Below are 23,220 nucleotides of genomic sequence, written 5' to 3'. Positions count from 1 at the left end.
TTTTGTTTCCATTAACATCTTAATCTTGGTTCTCTCATAAGTATCGAATGCCTCGACATTCATATCAATCCCTTCAGATAACAATGTAGTCATTGTTGTTGTAACTTTATCAACATTTACTTCATATTGTATTGGCCTCAACCATGCAACCCTTGGTAGTATTTCTTGTGCATAGATGAATTATGTATCTACCATAAAACATATGTTATCAAAATAGTTATTTGCCACTAACTTAGGTATTCTCATCCTATTCTTCATCTTATTTTTGAATTCTTCAAAATAATTATCCATTACCACCTCAAAATTTTCTCCCAATTGATTGATAAGGTCACTTATATGCTCAATAGCCAGTTGACTCCTATCCCATGCAACTATGTCGACGGTGGGGAATGTATTATTTACATATAAAATATGCAAACAAGTAAGGATCCAAACTTACATGAAGTATTATTTTCCTTCCTTATCACTCCAAGATTCTCAAATAATTGTTGCAGTTGCATCTCAAAAAAATCATAACTATGATCTTTCTTTACAATTTTATATCCTAGGTCCACTACAATGCAAGGAACACTATTCAATTGGCTTGACTAGTAGAATTTGTGTGCAATCACACGTACTACAAACTCATAAATTGAATCTTTGATCCCATATAATTCCATTCCATGATTATTACACTTGGCCTTTGTCTATTTCTCGACAACATCCCTTGCGGCACATCTCAAAATCTTTGGTCTATCCAAGGTAGGGTAACATATAACTCGGTAAGTGATAGTCTTGGTTATCTTCATTTGTCAACCTTCTAACCATATCTTCATATTGTGAACTCTTATCAACACAATCTTTATCCATTTAACCTTGAAAGCCTTTGGAAAAGCTAGGGCACAAGTAAGCCATTTCTCGACAACAATCTTATATTCATCTCTCATCACTCCATTGTCACAAAATTTGTCATATTTTCTCAAAGTTCATAATCTCCAATTTCTTCCATTTTGTACATGTAAAATGATCTCACATCCTAAATCATCAACACTCTTGGTGAATTGATGATAGGATGCTAGATTCATCACCGATCAATGCAACGTTAGGATACTCCTCAAATTTTGGTGGAGGACATTGATCATTCCTCATAATTTGTACATTTCTTTCCTTTAATATTTCCTTCGTGGATGCAAATATAGAGGATTCCATTTCTAAACTAGGATTTGATCAAATTTTCTTCAACAACTTTGAAATCAACTTAACTTGGCACTAAAACTTTACTAATTGAGTTCTTCCAATTTTTCCAATGGCATGTTGCGATTCGCTTGTTATGTCACTGAAATCACCTTAATCGCGTGTGCACTATAAATCGCTTGGTAAAATGAAAATGAGTGTCAAATTTTGATATATACCTTCAATCCTATTCATTTAGGTCTGCAATAAATGCATTGGTACGCTGGTAGATGCACGACAATTGTCTTGATCTTCACATTGTGTTCACATTTCCAAATGCCCAGTCACTATTACTTGACTTGGTGAATACCATTTCATTTAGTCAGCACATAAACTTGGTCAATGTAAGCTCTCACTGTGTATTGCAATGCTCAGTCAATACAGACAATATTACTAATGCTCGACACTTGACAGTGTAACTTATTCCATTGCCCAATTCTTTTCTCAGATATGTCCTAATGCATCTTGATTCATGGTGGTATGGACTCTCAATCACATTTCTTGTTAGGAATTGATGTATGATATAAGATGTATACAGTCCCTTACATATTGTTTTTCTTAGTTGGATGTGGTGTGATCACCTAATCCTTTGGGTTGGGTGATCTCAACTATGTCTGCGTCACTACCTCCATATTATACTATCTTTTCCATGAATTATGTATCTCAACCTTGCCTTTTCCTTTATTTCTTTCATTGTTTGGAGTTGGTTCTTAGGTCCTACACTTCTTACTAACATGTCCAACATTGAGACAACTAAACCAAACTAGGTTTCCATTCAACCATTTCTTATAATTACCTATGAAATGTGTCTTAATGCAATTTTATGGAATGTGTCCATACTCTCCACAATAATGATAATTATACCATGTGTTATAATCCCAATTATAGAAGTTACCTTTCTTAGGTCTTGCCTTTTAGATGTCCAGTTGGTTTTTCCTTGGATCTGCATTCTTGATCTCTATGTCTAAATTTTTGATAGTTTTAACAATGTCTTTCAAATCTAGGTGTAGTAGGTGCATCACTTTTCTTTGACTTGCATTCATGTACTTGGTGTCCTTGTTTCTTGCAATTAAAATAGTTACCAATAAACTTGGGTTTAAGGTTTTGCATACCAGTTTTACTTCTACAAATGTTTGTTGTCTATCCAAGTTTACCACAATGGTGACATGTATGTTTTCCTTTCAGTTTTGCATTTCTCTTCTAACAACTCTTTGATGACTCTCCCACCTTAGTAGATGAAGAATTCTTGATATGTCCTAGACCAAAAGTATCATTGGATGACCTTGGTGATCTCATCAGTTCTTCAAAGTATTTAATAGCTTCACTTAGTTTGTTCATTCTTTCTAGAAGTTCTTTCTTAGTTCTTAACTCATTTTTTAATTGGTCACTTTGTGATCTCAAATTTGTGATCTTCGTGTCCTTTTTGTTCACCTCCCGATTTGCAAGTAACAGCTGATTCATCATGTCCAACTAATTGTTTGTAAGCTTATGTGCATCAAATGATCCTTCTTCAAGTCTGGTAGTCATTTTTATTTTTTCTTCTTCAACCATGGTCTTATCTTCTTCAAGTTTCTTCTTTTGTTCAGTGACCTCACATAGTCTTATTGATTGACTTTCCTATTCTCTTTTGAGTTCTTTGACTTCTTTACTTAGAATGTTGTTCTTTTCCAATAGATCTGCTATTGTCACATACTGTCACTAGTATTTCTACTGTTAAGCAAGTCCTTGACATCAACTTCCTTGTATAGTGTGTCATTCTACTAAATGGTCATATCTTTCCTTTTCTTTAAGGATTTCCTTAACTCTTCATTTGCTCCTTCAAGTTGTTGTAGTATGATCTGATTCTCAATGATCTTTTCCAATTTGTATTCCTCCATTTCCAAGATTTGTACTCTCAAGTTATTGGACTTCTATCAAGAGAACTAGGCTCTGATACCAACTATTAAAAGTCTTATTTGGAAAAAAGATATTGAGAGGGGGGGAGTGAAGCAGGATCTATAAAAAATATTAGTAATTAAGAAATATATCAGATTAATTGTATTCACTCCTAATCCATCTCATATCTTGAATCTCATACCATATAATTATAAAATGTAATGTTGAAATTATCTATCTATGCATAAAATCCATGAAAACATAAAAACATAACACAAAGATTTTGGTAACTTAGAAACCCTCCAAGGTGAAGGTAAAATTGGGGTGGGGATGAAACCCACAAATCTTTACTACTTCAACAATAAAGTTCGCTTGTTAGAGCTACAATTTGATTGCTTTTGATGATCTACCCTATGAGGGGTATGTTTTGTTAAAAGCTTTACAAGATTGTTAGGTCTCACCTTGGTTAAAGGATTTTACACTTACAATGAAGTAAGGACATTGTTAGTTCATTTAAATAAGATCTCTAAAAACCACTATGTTAAGAGATTTTCCCTGATTCAATCTATCAAAACTAATTCAATACCTGATCCTTCAATTTTCTCTATAAGCTATTTATAGATCCCCTCTCTTCAATGTCTCAATTGGATTTCCTTATCTAATATGCTATGTTATGTTCTTCATTGTTAGGTTTCTCTATCTAATCTTCTTTCTAACTTAGCCTCCCTTTCTCTATTCTAGGCTTGCTTGCTCCTTCACACTTTCATCTCTCTCATTATGATTTTTAGGGTTTAAACTCTTCTTAAATAGATAATCATAGAAAGTTATAGATCTTAATCAATTATCTATATTTCATTCTTTTGTCATTTATCCCTTCTGATTTTTTGATTGGTTAATTTATTTTTCTTGGGATTAATGCCTTCTGCCAAAATACGTAATTTTCTCCTTATCTCTCCAATATTTTTAAGTGTTTCTTAGAAGTCTACTAAAATGATTTACATAGGTGTTTGTACCATTACAAACTCATATGTCAAAACTGGTTTACTTGACAATTGAATGTTCTAACACTTGGTCATAACTAACATTCATGTTGTTTCTCAACTTCTATAGGCTTGGCATATACTGACTCACTCGTCATTAATTAACTTTACATTTCTCAGTATCTATTATTTTACTCGACATGCATGTTTTCTCGGTTTGTACTAGGGTTCTTGGCAACCATTAACTTGTTCAACATGTAATGAAATATAATAAAGTCCTTTGTAGCTCGGCCTGTTCTGGATGGCTCGGTCACAGTGATGATTGACCAACATTGTCTTGAAAATGACTAAGTGTTGGACACTAATAGGAAACTTGGGCTTAGAGATCAACATCCATTGCAAATATGATTGAGGAGTAGAGAGGTTTTCGTAAATACTTTTTGATCTAAGAGACTTTGATCTAACAATCTTTAATTATGTCTTTCAAATAGGACCTATCAAGACTTAAATAGTCATATTTTCATAAAAATGTGTTATTTTAGCACAAATCGACATGTCCAAAAAAATATAGCCTGATCTTGTGTAATCACCCTTGCATAGAGATATTCAGGGTCATCTAAGGGTCATGGGAGTGTAGTTTAAGGTATCTTGTTTTGCAAAGATCTCACTCAAGTAGATCTATGCTCACTCACTTCTTTTGTTTTGAGCTTCTACCCTTGTGATTCTACCTCTTTGCAACTTACTTCTTGCAGTAATTGTCAAAATGTTCCATATTGAAAATGTGTGCCCTCCCATGTTGAGCTTTTTCTTGCTCAACCTTGATGCTCTAAGAAGCTCTTCTCAAAAGATTTCATCATTGCAAATCAGTTCTAAATAATTCATCTTCTCTAGTGCCTTGTTCTCTTAACCAAAAAAGCCTTCGAGTATGTCTTTTATTAGTAGAGAATGGGAGGCCTAACTTTCACAAACCTTTTACAAGAATTGAGAAATTCTCCTATCTACTTGAAGAAAGTTGGCTTGATTTTCCTTCATGGGTATGTATATCTACTCTTAAAAGGTTGGAATGTATTCTATCTCCCAGTATGATGAGGTCAATTTTAACACACTTGTCTATATGCCCTCTTGTAGGTTGTTTAGATGAAATCAAATAAGAAGTTGCATGTTATAAATGTGGACACGAGAGCACCCAATGTGGTTTCCATAAAGGAGGGTGATAATTCTATTGCACTCCATGTTCCCTCTTAATTCAAATGTGTCACTTCACTTAAGGAAAAAGATGTCATGGTCTTTCAGAATTTATACCTAAACTAAACATGCTACTGGATGATGTGTTAATAGTATCTCCCTCTCCTTGCTCAAACTTTGCTGAAATGTGTTTATAATTTCCCACTCTAATAGAATGATTTCCCCCTACAAGTTCTCAAGTTGTCATAGATAAGAAGGATGTGGGTCTTATTTCTTCTAATGAATCCCCCCTTCCTATTCAGGTAGTTGATGATTAGCTCATTACTTGCTCCATAATGTAAACTATCATAAACTATTTAGCTTTTTACATCAAAGTGAAAAAGATGGTTCGCAAGGCTAATTGGAAAAGAGTTCAAGTTGAATTCTTTAATTTCCCCTTTCTCATTTTTAATGTTTATGGGCCAAACTATTACCAAGAGGAAGAAAATGTTTTCGTACTCTTTGTCCTAAATTTATGTCTCTAAATGTCCTAATCTTATTGGTGAGGATTTTAATGTCATCTTGGATTTGAAAGATTAAAAAAGGAAGAGTGACCTCTCTTATAAAAAAATATATGACCTTGTATCAAATAATGGCTTGGTGGATTATACCTGACCAATGGCAATTTATGTGGATTGACAATAGACCCAATCCATTCACATTGCTAAGAGGATTGATATTTTTTTCTTAACCTATAACATTTTGTAAAATATGATCAATGCATCTCTCATATATTAGCATTATTTGGGTTTGACCATTTCCCTCTTCAAGTTCTCTAGTTGCAATCGTGCCTAGAGGAAACCAAAGGGTTTCTTCCAAGTTTGAGAAAAATTGGTTCAAAGGCCCCACATTTCAAACTTTGAAAATGATGGTTTCTTGATCTCCCTTTCATTTCAAGTTCCAGGATGTTCCCGTTGAATAGGAAACTTCTCATCAAAGTGGAAAAAAAATATTAGAATAAAAATGTGTTCAAAATCACATTTGCCTCCAAGACTAAAATTGCACTTCAGTTAGATCAGTTTAATGAGGAACTCTTTCTCACACCATGAGGAAAAAAGACTACAGCAAGAATACAAAGAAGTTTTAGCTAGGGAAGAAAACTATAAGAGGCAAAAATCTAGGGAGATTTGGCTAAAAGATAGAGATGAAAACACCTCTTTCTTCAATGCTTTAGCAAAGGCTAAATCTATTAAATATGCAATATGCAAGATTTCATACCATATTGGCAAGATCCAAGATGAGGGAGTGTGATATTTTTTGTATTAATTAGGCAAAGCAGCATGATGAAGTTTTGGAGACTGCAAATAAGGGAAGTTCACAAAGGAGCGTCCCTCAGCTAGTCTCAAACCTGGATAATGTTGCCATATTAAGACCTTTCTCACTTAATGAAATCAAACATGGAGTCTTCTCAATGGGTTCATAAAAGGTTCCTTGGCATGATGGATTCACCCACTTATTCTTTGAAATTGTTAGGAATATATTGACTCAAAAATTAGGCAACATTGGAAGAATCAAGGAAAAGTAGAGCTATTTTGAAGCAATTCAAAAATACTAAGACTGCTTTTATTCCTAAATTTGACGAACTCATTTCATTTGTGGATTTTGGACCCACTTCTCTCTATAATTCAATTTACAAATAAAAATTTTAATGTGGTCACTAGAGGGCTAGCTCTCGTTATCCCCAAAATTATCTCTAAAGAGTAAGCGAGTTCTGTGCCAAGGAAGGAAGCTTCAAAAGGGGCTCTATTGTCTTGTGAACACTTCTCAAAATCAATAAAAATAATATTTTGGCTATAATTATTGAGTTGATATTTTGAAAGCATATGATAGAGTTAATTGGAAATCCCTTCACCAAATGCTCTTCAAATTTGGCTTCTCTTAGAGGTGATACAAATGGGTCCTAGCTCTTATGTCTAGGGTTAAATTTTGTATTAACATTAATGGCCAAGCATGTGGATTATTGATTCATTTCAAGGTATTGGACAGGGGGGGTCATTATCTCCCCATCTATTTATAATTATAGAAGAGGCTTTAAGTTGTTACATAGCAACCGTTTACAATGAGAATATTTGGAGAGGTATTAAATAATCAAACTCTAATATCAATGTTACTCATCCTCTTTTTGCAGATTATATTATCTTGTTGGGGAAGCAACTTTGATGAAAGCATATGTCATTAAACTGTTGAGATAATGGGTGTTGCACATATTGCATAATATTGTTATATTATTTTATTTTATTTTATTATGTAATATTGCACCTAGATGGGCGTGCAACAGATAAAGATTCTCATGGGATATACTTGATAAGTTGTATTGTAAAATTGTGATAATATTTCATGTAATTATTTAATATTGAGAAAAAGAATTAAATGCCCAATATTAAATGTGGGGTCAATGGGTTAGGTAGCACATGGTTTATGTAATGTCACTCAGTGGTTTTGTGGGACTTGATACTATATAAGTAGCCACAAGGGTAGTTATTGTGTAAGAAGACAAAAGGTAAAAAGGGAAAGAGTCGAGCGAGACAAAGCTTGACAAGTTAGCCAAGGGAGCATTTGTGAAGGTTGGACGCATGGCATGGGATATGTGAATTCGTGCTTGTTCACATGGATTGCTTGGTTGTGGTTATGGCATTGAAGGCTTCCATGGTTGTATTGCAATAGTATTTTTGCTAAATAATACTGATGGATGCTTTTGGAGGTTGGGTTTTTCCCTCAATGAGAGTTTCTCAAGGTATATCTTGTTTCACAATTTCTCTGGGTATGTTGTCTATTCTCTTGCATGTGGATTTCAATTGCATATTTATTTTAGATCTATTATGGGTTATGTGAAAACCGTTATATTCTTTCTTGCAAATCTCATTACAAGTGGTATCAGAGCTATGGTTTTATTGTTGTAACCCTAGATTGAATCCATGGGAATGCATAAATGATAAAAGAAAGAGAAAAATATATATGAGTTGTTTATTGCAAATGTGAGGGTTTTGCATTTATTGTTATGATGGAATATTGGTAGATTTTGGGCATGTGAAATTGTTGGACAAAAGGGTTTTTCAGATGTTTAATTTAAATGAGGGTTTTAGGGGGTAGCTTGTAGAAATAACCTCTTAAGTAAAAACAAACCTCACCATTGGATCCAGGTCGATGTCTCCATAAATTTTGATATATAATATGCCCTAGATTGGCCATGTTTAAAGGAAATGAAAGAGTTTTTTAGTTTCAACCCATGATGGCCATCAAATTTAATCCCATCAAAATTTTCTGTCACAAAAATTATTTTTTTAAAAACATGGTGAAAATGGTAAAAAGGTTGTCTTAGAAAAACGACCATAACTTTCTATCAGGATATCGAATTTCAGACTTCTTATAGACGTTGAAAAGCTAATTTAGAGCACTACAACTTGATGTAGGTTTGGTTCTGTGATTTTTACATTTTGTTAGGTTTTAAGAGCCTGAAAGTTAGATGTTTTTTATTTTGAGTACAGATTAGGGCATAACTTTGGCATACAAAAATTTTGGACTTCGAATAGTCAACAGAAAGCTCTTGGAAAGCTCTACACGTTGGTTCAGATTTGGTGCAAGTTTGGCATGATTTATTTAGTGATATATTGATCTGAATAGTTTATGGTATATATTGACTATGGTAACATGGTGAGTTTTTGACATTGTATATTTTGGAGATTTGAGTTTGATGTCATTGTATACTCAATTTATATTTCAGATTTGTCTCAGTTATCAGTATTTGATTTGGATATGTATGATGACTTGTTGGGTCTAAAAGTTGTACAGTTTTGTAAGTGGTCTATACTTACAGGCTGCATTTATGGCTTGGATATGAGTTTTTTTTTTTATTGATCTTTCATTATTGATGCATATTCATATTGGTGGCTTAGATTTGGGTTGTTTGTTTCCTAAGTCACATGATTTATTGATTTTTTTTTCTCATGTAGAAGGGATGAGATGTTAACAGGTAGAGTCGTGGTGGAGGATTGTGGTTGACTATTTTATGCTGACAGGTTGGATACATTCAAAGTTAGTTGCTCGATTCATGGATGTGATCATGGTGTCATGGATTTTGGTATGACATAATTGGATATACAGATACATCCTTGATATTCATTGGCTTGGATTTCTAATTTTGCTATGGTGGTATATCTTATTGATTGAGGATCATGGTTATTTGGTTTCTTTCAAGGAGCTTATGATGTGCACTTTGAGTTCTTTGATGCTTTGATGCCTTAGTTGATTCTTATGGTATGAGGATGGTTTTTCATCATTATTTCATGGATAGCTTGGATACAAGGTTTAATGGAAGCTAGTGAAAGTGATGGGGTGACATTGCAGAATTAGTTCCTGATTTGGTTTGTATCTTCTTGGTTTGGAGATCTTGGTTTCACTTGGTACTGACACTTTGGTTGTGTGTGTATAAACCTGGAGGATCTTTATATAGGAGATGGATTTTATGATGTCATAAGTGACATGGTACTATGGTTGAGTGGGAGTTATTGGCATTGATATATTTATTGAGTGTTTGCAGATGTTAGAGATTTGTCTTAGATCTTGTTGCTGCAAAAGCATCTTTGACATTTGCATGGTGCACTTGTTATCTTCATGGTGTGTGAAGATGGTTAGATCTTGAGGGCTCGTGGGGTTCTTGGTTATCTTGATGGTGTGTTAAGATGGTTCTTCATGGTATGTGGAGATAGTTTTTCTTCATGGTGTGTAGAAATGGTTGCATCTTGAGGACTAATGGGGTTCTTGGTAAAGGTGTTGTTTATGCTTTCATTTGGCATGTTATCCTTGGAGTTAAGATGGTTTCATTTTAATGTCACGGTATACTCTTGATACGCATTTAGAGTTTTGACATGTTATAGTATGTCCATATGGAGCATGTTATCTCTTTGGTTGAGATGGTTAGATCATGTTGTCATGTTTATATTCTTGAGGCCATGGTTGGAACTTTGACACTGATCTTGGTTTAGTTTCTTGGTATTGAGTACATTGATCATAAGCTGGATACTTCATGATATTGCTATATTGCGTTTGGAGTTTACATGGATTTATTGGTTACAGGTGCTCATGGATACTTAGAGATGGTGGTGATGTTGATTTCTCTTAGATTAGAGAAGTATTTGTTGGGACAGTTGTTTTGTTTGAGTGGGAAGTCCAAGAGGCAATCACCTGATATGGACTTGAGAGAAGATTGTTCTTAAATGTGTCTTGGTTGGAGACTTGGATATCTTGATGAGCATTCTCATTCCCCACTCTTGGTCTACTCGGCAATTTGCTACTTGAGAGGTATAGCCCATTGATTCTCTCAGGTGCATTATGTTTATTCTTGTCTTTTATGGATATGGATCTTAAACTATGGTACATGAGTTAGTTCTAGAGGGTTCACTTGAGAGATGGTTTAGTATTGGTTATCTCTATGTGCATATGTTGTTGCTATGCTGGTTAAGTTTGTGAGATGGTTTTATATTGGGCATATTCCTTGGATTAGGAATGGTTTATGAGTTTGATCTTTTTGTGAGAGGCTTGCATCCATGGTTAGTTATATGGTATGGTTTGGGTGTTGTTGTGGCTTCTTGTTGAGGTTTTATGGAGGAGATCTTACTTGCACAATTTACATCTAGAGGTGTGTGTAGAAGGACATGATACTAGTTATGATTTGCATGATTTTTCTTTGATCTTGGTTATCTTCCTGGATGTTCAATTTTGCGTACATTGGATTTGAAATTGGTTAGAGATTGTGATTGTTGGTTTGTGTTCATGTATATCATGTGAGAGATGACATAGTTATTTCTTTCTCTTTCCTTTGTTGGTTGTGGAGAGCTTGGAAGACTGTTGAAAATTTTTTATGAGTTGTTCTTGCAGGTTATTGGTTTATGTATTGTGATGTCCTTGATACTACATGGATTCACTTCTTTGAGATGTTATGAGTGGATTGTTTAAAGATTTGACATTATCTTTTGCAGTAGGAGCTTCTTGGTATATATGTGGCAAGTATTGCTCTTGAGGCTTGTGATTGCAAGTTACAGATTGGATATGTTGATGATGTGAGATTCACTTGGTATACCTTTGGAGGTATGGATAGTTGGATGAGTTTGGTACTTGTTGTGGGTGTTATTTCAGCTATAGATATTTTGACAACTACAGATACATGTGATTACCTTTGGATCAAGTTTTTATGCTTGGCATTTCAGTTGGTACAAGATTTTATGATCTTCTAATGCGACAGGTTGGTTTTTTCTTTGGATGGCTTCTATGTATGTCTGATGGTAGTGGCATAATAGGAGGTGACATCATTCATGTTTGAGATGTTGGATACTTTGATTTTGTTATGGGTATTAGGATGGAGCACTTTGTGTACTTTGATCCATGATGGTGGATGTGCTAGGAGGGATTATTCCCTTGTTTATTTATGTGGCTATAGATTGACCCTATGCAATGTATACAACAAGTGGGAGATTGTTGAGATAATGGGTGTTGCACACCTTGCATAATATTGTTATATTGTATTATTTTATTTTATTATGTAGTGTTGCACCTAGATGGACGTGCAACATGTAAAAATTCTCATGCGATATACTTAATGAGTTGTATTGTAACATTGTGATAATATTTCATGTAATTATTTAATATTGGGAAAAAGAATTAAATGCCCAATATTAAATGTGGGGTCAATGGGTTAGGTGGCACATGGTTTTAGCATATGTGGTTTTGTGGGACTTGCTACTATATAAGCAGTCGCAAGGGCAGTTGTTGTGTGAGAAGACAGAAGGCAAAAAATGAAAGAGTCGAGCAAGACAAAGCTTGACAAGTTAGCCAATGGAGCATTTGTGAAGGTTGGAAGCATGGCATGGGATGTGTGTATTCATGCTTGTTCACATGGATTGTTTGGTTGTGGCTATGGCATTGAAGGCTTCCATGATTGTATTGCAATGGTGTTTTTGTTAAATAATACATGGTGATGGATGCTTTTGGAGGCTAGATTTTTTCTTAATGAGGGTTTCCTAGGGTATATTTTGTGTCACAATTTTTGTGGGTATGTTGTCTATTCTCTTGCATGTGGATTTCAATTACATATTTATTTCAGATCTATTATGGGTTATGTGGAAACAGTTATATTCTTTCTTGCAAGTTTCTTTACATAAACACATCTTGGATAGTTATTATCTCATCTCGAGACAGAAAAATTATGTTGATAAATCTAAAATATTCTTGAACTACCCTTTATTAGTTACAACAACTATTTGTGAGTTTTTAGGATCCAAACAAGAGCCTCTCTCAAGCATGTATCTTGGTATTCCTCTATTTAAAAGTAGAAACAAAGGATCATCCTAGGATCATATCAGTTTTGATCATATCACAGATTATTTTGCACAAGAAGGGTCCTTATGATCATATCAATTTTGACTAGAATCCCAGATTATTTAATGCAAGTTCTTCATGTACCTAAAGGGACTTTATCATCCATAGAAATAAATCTAAAATCTTCCTTTGGAGAGGGATCAAAGACTCAAGATAAAATATTCATATCCTAACTTCGGATAAAGTTTGCACTCCTAAGGCCCTGAGGGGCTCCATGATTCACAACTTATAATGCAGAAATATTGCTCTAAGAGCTAAGCTGGTTGGAAAATGCTTTCAAATCAACAATCCAATTAGGTTGTCATCTTAAATAAAAATATTTAGATGATTATAGCGAGCAAAGAATATTCACTATATGTAGCCCTCCCTCAAGATCTCGTATGTGGAATTCCATGGTAAAATGGAGAGAGGTGTTTCTCCCCTATCTCACATGATTGTACAAAAGCAAACTTTTGGAGATTCTTGAAATAACTTCCACCCTTCAAATATAGTTGGCTCCCTTTGTCAGGCTAAGGAGATATTACTAGCACCATGGGGGTTTACTGTTAAAAACTATTTCTTTATCTCACAATGTAATTGGTTAGTTAAAAAATTTTGGAAAGACCTTTCAGCCACTCCCATCTCAAAAGCACAGAAAATCAGACTTAAAAAGATTCTCCAACAAAGAATAATTCATTATAAGGATGGTTATTTGGTCCTCTTTGCCCTTAGGTTAATATCCCAATAAGCATGGTTATCAAGTTATCTCCAAAGCTAATCACATTACAAGTTCGAGAAGAGTTATTATTTGTTGGGCTCCTGAAGTTTTCCTAAGGTGTGTTTGTTCACTTGGCTAGCAATAGCGAGCAAAAAACTCCAAGTGATAAGCTTGTTCGCCTTCTCTTAGCTCCTACCTCCAATTGTGCATTGTGTGAAAATCAACCTAAAACAGTTGATCACATTTTTTCTCCACTACCCTTTTCCCTTCCCGTGTTAAGAATGGATTAAATGCAAGCGCCATTGTTATGCCCCCCTTGGTGGTGATCTTCACAAGGTATGTTCAATAGGGGGTAGTGACCCCCTGCAAATTATTCTGAAAAAATTGGTGGGAATGGAATAGAAAGTTTTGAAACAAGACCAACTCCCTTGATGTTGTTAATCAAATTATTGAAACATCAATTTCAAATTTTGATAATGCACATTACTTAAGACTAATAGAGATCGTGTTTCACTTCTAAACATTCTAATATATTGGCTAAATAGAACAACATTCAACTTCCCTCAAAAAAAATCTCATTTCAAACAAAGCAAGGAAAGCTGAGAAAAAAGGAATTTAGGTGGAACCCCCCACTTCTAAACTTTGTTAGCCTAAACTTTGATGGTGCCTCCAAAGGCAATCCAAGCATCTCAAGATGTAATGTTCTTAAAAATTCTTAAAGTGTCATATTGGCGGCTTTAGTTATCAAGATGCCGAATGATAAAAATAACATTGTTAGGGAAAGATCTCTCCTTCAAGGAGTCAAGATTGATGTTTCACACAAGGTATCAAATCTTATTAGTGAAGGTGACTCCCGAAATATCATTGTACGACCAAAAATTCGAGTCCCTATCTAGATAAGATAAGATAACAAGAGTCTAAGGGACTGGAAGATACAACAGTGCAGAGAGGAATAAAATAGCAAAAGCGCCAAAAGGCGTCCAAGGAAAAAACATCAAACAAGAAAGCAAGAAAAAGGGAAACAACAAGAAGAAAGAGAAGGATCATCAATCCTTTCTCGGTGCAAAGAAATCTCGCACAGAGGGATAAGGCCCAGGATGAGAAAGGGTTAGGGCTCGACTTTGTCTTTGTCTTTGTGTAGCAATGGGGATAGGGTGTTGTTGTTTGAGGAACCCATGCCAAGGTCTGACCAATCTGGTGGGTCTAGAGATGGGTGTATGTGGTCGTTCCATGCCCCAAGAAGTGGGGATGGAAGGAAAGAAGTCAGTGATGAGCTGATTGAGGTCTAGCTCTAAGGAAACAAGATCTGTAAAGTGTTGTCTTTGAGTTGGGAGGTCTCCTAGAGGTAGAGCACTAAGCACCGCTGGTCAAAGTAACTGAAAAAGGTCATAAGGATCTGCAATCTCTGAATAGGTAGTGGAACCTACCTTTGATCTCATAGTAGATGCGTCCCCCGAAGATAAAGTGGGTCTTTGTCTCTGTCTCGGATATGGTGCAAAGTCAACACACTTGTTCCTCTCTGGTCAGGTGGTGATCAGTCTCGCAACGAAGTCAGTGTGATCCAATTCTAAAAGACCTCAGGGTGATGCAAAGGGCATGGCTCCAACGTCGACTCAAGTAAGAGGAACAAACAGTAATACCATCGCGGGTCACCAAAAAGTGTTGTGAGTAGAAGGCCATCTGAAGGCGTAAACCACTAGGAGGGCTGATCCAAGTCGTGGAGATATACTGCCTATAAATATTGAGGCTGACGTGTACATTCAACTCCTGGTGAGAAGGGAGGAGATGGTTAGGAGCATCCAAAGAGAACTGGTATGTCATAAGATGATCGATGTCAATACCAATCGAGCTTAGTAAGATAGTGGCCTGGGTTATCAGGAACAAGCCTTAGTCATTCTCGCCAAGCTGGCAATGTCCACAGAGGAACAATAAGCAAGGTATGAGTATCTGTGTCGGCCCTCCGTTGAGTCCGCAAAGCCTTTGAGACGGTGAATATACCAAATCAAGTCGAAAATGGCGCTAAGCCGGAAAGGGTGAGCCCTGAACTCGGCCAAAACAATACTGTGCGGAGTGTAGCAGTGGCAACGGATAATTCGACGAAGGAGAAGGGTCTACACACACTCATTCAAGACCCAATCAAAATCAAGAAGAGATAGTCGCCAAACCACCGCACCATAAAGAACTGTGTCTAACCGAAGAGTCCAAGAGGGATAACTTGGACTTAGTGTCCTAGAAGTGGTGTCGGAAGCATTGTCTCTCTAAAAGGGCGAGGAAGCCCATGCCCTTGGTCACTCTAGGGGGCTCCTTCCCTTTCTTGCACTTTACCAAATCCAACATTGTTACAGGGAAGCAAATGAAGTCACACATACCTTGACTAACAAAGGTTGCCTTCTTGAGCTAGAAGAATCAGCCTCCTAGGCAAGGAAGTGTGTTGGAATCATTATTTCCCAATGTCACATTGAAGATTTCTTTGTTCCTTAAGCAAAATATGTTGTGCGGGTCTCCTATTGGCTAGTCATAAGGATTTTAGAGTCGGTGACAAAAACAAGGAAGAGGTCAGAGAAGCTGATTTTGATGTCAAAAAAATTGACTTAGGGCCTCCTACAGTGGAAGCTGATATTCATATTGCAAAGAAATGTGTTGATATTTCAGAAAGGAAATTTGAAGAAGAAAAAGAAAGAGGTTATTTGAATAATGAGTAGAAGTTCTAACATCAAGCATAAAACCAATTGATGACAATTAATGACACTGATTTACAGCATCTTGATACATTAAAACTCATGCAAAGCTCTCTCCCAAGGAGTTTGTTCTAATATCATGGATCACATTAGCAGTTACTGAGCTGTGGGAAGAGCAATACAAACCTGGTCAAAGACATTGAAAACTGAAGTTTTCTTTATATTAATAAAGCAATGAAATTATATTACCATCTTGACCAAATAGAAAGAAATCTTAAAATTCAGATTGTCCCATGAAAGAGAATCCCTACTCATGGTAATAACAAAAGATTTACAGGATACTAATAAAGTTGACACTGCAAGTTTAATATCTTAAAACATCATAAACAAATTACAAAAGAACAAAATAGCAAAATACCCAAGTGGTGTGCTGCTGAATGAAATAATTGGATCAGTAAGAGGTAGCTAAATGAGTTGAACAAAGCATCGGAAAGCTAGAACGATGACGAGAGGAAAACGATAAAGAATTTGCTTGATGTAGAAATGGTGAATAAGAACTTTAAGAACAGGAATCAGGTTTACCAATCAACTAATCAACAAAGATGTTATACATTATCGAGCGAAGCAGAAAGGAGAGGCTGCAATTATCAATCTGTCTCGTTACCTTTACAAAGGTACTTTATTGATTTGCATAAGATAAAGATGTTTGTAATATTGTTGTCACATGGAAAGCCCGCTTGAATAGTATTATAACCTTAAACTGAAAAGCCATCTTGCCTTTGATAACCAAATTCAAGAATTTAAAGGCAAAAGTCAATCCCAGACTCAATTTCTAGATGAAGGTGAAATGATAAGACCCAAGCAAGACAAGAAAGACAGTTAAAAAAACGTTCTAGCTTAAATTTGTCCTTTTCCATTAATGGTGCATCATTCGCAAACAAATTTTATTCTAGGTGATGTAAAGTCTATTTATTTTTATTCCAACATGGGGAAGATAGATTCATTCTTGTATCCTAATTCGTATGTATACGCTACCAGGGAATAAAAGGATCTCTCGGCATTGCAAGTTGGCAATTAACCTATATTGAGTTATGGAATTCAGGAGTCTGAAAATATCTCGATACAAATTGCATATGCATTTGGAAGATAAATGTGGAAAACTGGACTTTGGTTCATAAAAAAATTTGGAATTGTATGTTCTAGGTCGAATGTGTAACTATATTCTTCTGGAATGCTATTTTACATAGAACATTGATAACTCTTACCCATATGAATGTGTATCAAATATTTATGCTCTTATAATCGGGAAGTTTTGGGTGGTGATTTTAAAATATTTAGTATGAACTCATCTACAATAAGTAATTACTTTGATACTCTACGCTGGCCCTACTCACATCTATTTTAAAAAATTCTGCTTTCTTCTTTGGAGTTAATAGCATATACATGTATATTCCAAGTTTTATTACACAATAGAGCCACCCCTTTCAAACATGGAGAATGGTTGTTCATCTAACTAAATACATATCCAATTGTTAAGTGTGTTTTGTTGCTACCATTTTGCAAGTAATATACACAAAGCTAGTGATTTTTAAGTCCATATTTTATTTGGCAGTTGATTTTCCTACCCATTGCTTGCTCTAGCTGGGTGCAGACATTAATGTCAGTAATTTTTTCCATCTAATGTCCATTAATCCTATTTGCTATAAGGGAAAAATAAATCAATACATACTTTCACACATTGACATTGACCTAGAATGACAATAGGTGAAAATGTGCATATTGGATAATCACTCAAAAGATCAAACATTTAATTTAGTTGGTTTAATCTTCCATGATATTACATTAATGGCACAACATTAAATAGAACCCTTTATAACTCAAGTCCTTTATATGCTTTTCGGTGTTTGCTTGATGCTTAACTCTCAAACAGACAACAGCACACCAGCTTTTGTTCAATGCAAGCCAAAATAACAAGGCAAACTGTCGATCAAAGTAACATTTACAGGTAGCAAAACAGAACTCAGTTCAAGATAAAAATGATTGCTAAGAGCTTAATCGACACAATTTTAAGAAAGTGTACTTTAAACCAGCCATGCTTTTATTCAATAGCTACCCTTTAAAAAGAATACAATATTAATATGAACTCATATCTCTTGAAATTATAAGCTATATATATTTCAATCTAAGCTCATTCAAAGTTTACCTTAAAGCATTGCTGACAATAGAAGATTACCAACTTCAATGCTTCAAAATCATTACAATAAACAACAGAGGGCAAATTTACCTTTAAATTGCATAATATGATAGTTCAAACTTTTCAACTTTATATATAAACATTTTCTTGATTCCTTGGAAGTAACTAAGAATGAAACAGAAAGTACTTATCATCTTAGAACAACCATAAAGGTCAACAAAAAAATCATATACAGCTGTTGTGTGTCGCAACAATCTTTGACTAGATTAATTACATCTATTCCCATTGGATGAAGCCAGATGCAAGGACTTGGAGCATTTTAGAATTAGGAGTTGTCAAAACTGTGAACATGGAACACACTAAAGCACCAGACAAGCATTCCCTATGCAAAAGAATTTACTGCCTTTCTTGATCTCTCAAGCCCTTTCCAATCTAGTCACAGTTAGCAATATACACAAAATCATTAGTAAAACTTATGTTATTTTCTTGCTCTTACAACTATGCAAATTTCTTAATTCAATAATATTAGTGAGGTACATCACTAAATAATTAGATCAACTGAAAAGCTCAAGAAACTAAAAGAGCTGTTAAGCATAGAAGTGCATATTAAACAAGGGAAGAAATAATTGCTTCACAAAATTTACAAAGGCTTAGCATTAATATAAAGCTTAGTGAGATCTGTTACATAGCTTAGTTCTGGGTGGTGGTTTTAAAATACTTATTTGAGTTAATACTTTATTTTCAGCCTACATCAGATTTACTTTTAGAAAATCGCTTTCCTACTTTGAGGTTAAAAGTACATACATAACCCATCCAACTTTTATCATACAAGGGAGTTGCTATTTCAAACACACAAGATTGTATATCTTGCTGCAACCAATCCAGCTATTGGAGCACTTTAGTGTTGGACAAGCCATAAACAAATCTGTTCATTATTAGATTTCTGACAATTCTGCTAGGGAAAATAAAGACACTGCTTCATTTGCCTTATTTGAACACCGAGTAGAATCAGCTTCATGGTACTTTAAAGGCCTTTTAACCCAATATTATCTGTATGTTGTTTCTGGATTTGATTGTGTAAACATTTTTGCATCAACATTTCGAATCACACTCCATGATCCATCGACAGGATGAGAGAGCATAAGGCCAAAAATAGAAAGGTTCCAAGCCTAAACCCTTTACAGAAAGCAAGAGAAGTTAAAAGGGCCAAAAATAACAAACTTGGAAACAAGCTAAGTCAAATGTAAACAATCTAAGAGGTCTTTGCCTTCATTTATCATGATACTTTGTTCTCATGAGAAGGGTTCCAAAGCGAAATCTTAAGGGGTCCCCTTCAGGACACAATTTATTTCAGGTTGTGGGAGCCTGCTTTCAAAACCCCCTGGGGCAGTTAGGGCTTTTCCGTATTTCCTGTTGACTACCTCTTGATGTTTTTGGTTTGTTAGCTTGGGGCTGCTAGACAGAATAGTTTTTATCTGTGGCAGTGTTTTGTCCTTGTAGGGTTTGTTCTTCCACTCTTTCTTGAACAGGGTTTCAGGGCCCCTTCAAAACCTGTTTTTCCCTAATTCAAAAAACTTTAGCTCTTGTGGAATGTGCTATATTTCCAACTTCTCCCATCAATATGTTCCAGTGTAACATTGAATGATTTCTTTGTTCCTGAGGTTTAAAATGTCTTGTGGTTCTCCTTTGGGCTTGTTCTTCTCTAAGCTCTTCCATTCGGCTGTTGTGTGCTATTTTTATGCTAATTAACTCTACTTAAATTTAGGTAACTATTTATCCCACTTATCTATGTAGTGTGTTGAGGCTTGTGGGTTGCTCCACTAGGATGTTGCCTCCAACTTTTGACCATACTCTCCCTTCTCGTGCAAAGCTGCTCTTTTATATAGTATTGTTTATTAATCTAATATATATGCATGTTTTGCCAAAAAAGCATTGCCAAGAATTATATGGGTTATTGAGGAATTACATCGGATAGAGCCAAAATTGGTTTTCTTCTTTTGCTACATCAACCTATTCATCTTCACCGTCACTTAAATCTTCAATATGAAAATCTGTGTTGTGTTGTTTTAATTGCTTCAAGTCTGGCTGTTATTCTCCTTAGAATTTCCATCATAAAAGTGCCTGCACCTTCGGGTGCCCCTCTCCCTCTTCCACATCCTCTGTGTACAATTACAAATAAATCTCTTCAATTTAGACATGATATGACACCACTTGGAGTTGTTGTGAGTCGTGACTATGGATAAGCCCAAAGACACTTCCAGTCAGAGAAATCAATGCACGGATAGGAAGTTTACTGAAATGTAGAGAACAATGCTAAACTTACAACATTGCTGGTAAATACATCAGTTTTCAAATCTTCTTCATATTCTAACCTGCACATTGTTCACTTTGTCCGTACAGAGAATTCAACCCTCCACTTGCTTCCACTATCTTTCCTAGACAAAATTGATTTTTATTTCATTTTTCCTTCACGAGTTACTGTCCACATTTTCCTTCTTCCAGTGGAAGACTGCTACACCACTTTGTTTAACATTGTAACCACCTTAACTGTCGACAAGTTCAACTAACAAACAAAAGCAGAAGTTCAAAAATTCAGATGCATTGAATAGCTGCTTAAATGTGGCAAAGAGAATGCCTTTTTTCACATTCAATGATGGTTAGCAATGTGGGAAAGAATAACAGCGGGGTTCCAGATTAGGACCAACACATCAGGCCCCAAACAAATTCCAAATCAATCCCAGGTCGTTTTAATAATTCCCAAAGTGCCCTAACTTCCTGTTTTATTAATTTCTGTAGCGTTTCAGGTTCCAAAACAAGTTTAAGACTTCTGTGATGCCCAAACATCCACGATTGTCTACCTCCCTTTGGTGCTTCAAAAGCCTGCCACATTCACCAAATTGTGAAAACCAAAAGAAAAGAGAGGAGGAAAGTGCATACAACCAGGATGCTTCTGTATCAAGGTGAAAAAGGCACTGAAGTGGATCCAATTAAGGCCCATGGAATTGGATAACAGAAACAATAAACAGGTCAAGGTACTTCTTATACTAGCACGTCTCAAGGTAATATGTCTCCTTCATATTCACCAATGAACCAAGGTGCCAATTCCCCTCAGCAACAAACAATTTGTCACGTTATATCAGATTTAGCGCCAATTAGCCCTGGGCCATCTGAAAATGATTGACAACCAATCCATCTTGCTGTCACAAACTTGACTGAAAGAATCTATTGGTAGGAAAAGGAAATATATGCAGATAATTGATCCTAGCTTTGATTCTATAGCCAAATTGCTTCCGGCTGGTCATCAACCTGAAAAGGCCTAAGGTCTACAATAATAGTGGATTCTAGGTCTAGATATCAATGCATAGAGATTTTAGAACCAATGACAAAAACAAGGAAGAGGCCAGAGAAGCTGACTTCAATGTCAGTAAGATTGACTTAGGGCCTCCTACAGTGGAAGGTAATATTCATATTGCAAAGATGTGTGTTGATATTTCAGAAAGGAGATTTAAAGAAGAAAAAGAAAGAGGTTATTTGAATAATGAGTAGAAGTTCTAACATCAAGCATAAAACCAATTAATGATAATTAATGACACTGATTTACAGCATCTTGATGCCTTAAAACTCCTGTGAGCTCTCTCCTAAGGAGTTGATTCTAATATCATGGATCACGTTAGCAGTTACTGAGCAGTGGGAAGAGCAACGGAAACCTGGACAAAGACATTGACAACTGAAGTTTTCTTTATATTAATAGAGCAATGAAGTTATATTACCATCTTGACCAAATAGAGAGAAATTTTGAACCTCAGGTTGCCCAAGAAAGAGAATCTTACTCATGGTAATAACAAAAGATTTACAGGATACTAATAAAGTTGACACTGCAAGTTTAATATCTTAAAACATCATAAAAAAATTATAAAAGAACAAAATAACAAAATACCCTAGTGGTGTGCTGCTGAATGGAAGAATCGGATCAGTAAGAGGTAGCTAAATGAGTTGAACAAAGCATTGGAAAGCTACAACTCCTTAATATTTCATCTCTAAACTAATTGTAAGAGTCTTAATATCTGTATCCTAGATGAAAACAATATAGAATTTGCCTGATGTAGAAATGGTGAATAAGAACTTCAAGAACAAGAATCAGGTTACCAATCAACTAATCAACAAAGATGTTAGATGTTATCAATCGAAGCAGAAAGGAGAGACTGAAATAGTTAATATGTCTCATTACCTTTAGAAAGTACTTCACTGATTTTCATAAGATGAAAATGTTGGTAATATTGTTGTCACATGGAAAGCTCGCTTGAATAGTACTATAACCTCAAAATGAAAAGCCTGTTGCCTTGGATAACCAAATTAAGGAACTTCGAAGCAAAATTCAGTCCCAGACCCAATTTCGAGCTGAAGATGAAATGATAAGACCCAAGCAAGACGAGGAAGAAAGTAAAGAGAACGTTCTAGCCTAAATTTGTCCTTTTCCATGAATGATGTATCATTTGCAAACAAACTTCATGTTTGTCCTTTTTGCATTAATGGTGTATCATACACAAACAAACTTTATTTGTTATGATGTGAAGTTTCTTTATTTCTATTCCAACAAGTGCAAGACAGATTCATTCTTGTATCATAATTCGTATGTATCCACTAGCAGGGAAATAAAAGGATCTTCTGGCATTGTAAATTGGCAATTGACCTATATTTGAGAGTTCTGGAATCCAAGAGATTGAAAATATTTGGATACAAATTGCATATGCATTTGGGAGATAAATGTGGAAAACTGGTGGACTATGGTTCATAAATATTTTTGAGAGTTGTATGTTCTAGGTTGAATGTGTAATTATTTTCTTCGGGAATGTTATTTAACATGGAACATTGATAACTATTACCCATATGCATGCTTATCGCTCAAATATTTATGTTCTTATGATTGGGCTTAGTTACCAGATTCGTGCCCTAGAGGCTGGATCCGGATTCGGATCCGATCCGGATCCA

The 23,220-nt window shown here is 35.3% G+C and overlaps 1 protein-coding gene across 1 annotated transcript in view; it reads right to left on the bottom strand.

Annotated features, from left to right (window-relative positions):
- Positions 1-18,307: 18,307 nt before the first annotated feature.
- Positions 18,308-23,220, bottom strand: part of LOC149573077 (UvrABC system C protein) — a 42,851-nt gene continuing 37,938 nt past the window's right edge. Inside the window, exon 4 of the mRNA XM_089814255.1 lies at positions 18,308-18,663. Within this exon, the coding sequence (XP_089670381.1) occupies positions 18,628-18,663 (36 nt within the window). The 3' untranslated portion in view covers positions 18,308-18,627. The remainder of the gene's footprint in view (positions 18,664-23,220) is intronic.

Source organism: Cupressus sempervirens, chromosome 2, assembly GCF_028749045.1.
Source record: "Cupressus sempervirens isolate cs-2001-9-10 chromosome 2, ASM2874904v1, whole genome shotgun sequence".
Taxonomy (NCBI): Eukaryota; Viridiplantae; Streptophyta; class Pinopsida; order Cupressales; family Cupressaceae; genus Cupressus; species Cupressus sempervirens.
The sequence above is the reverse complement of the archived record's forward strand: the minus strand, read 5'-3'. Positions and strand labels throughout refer to the sequence as shown.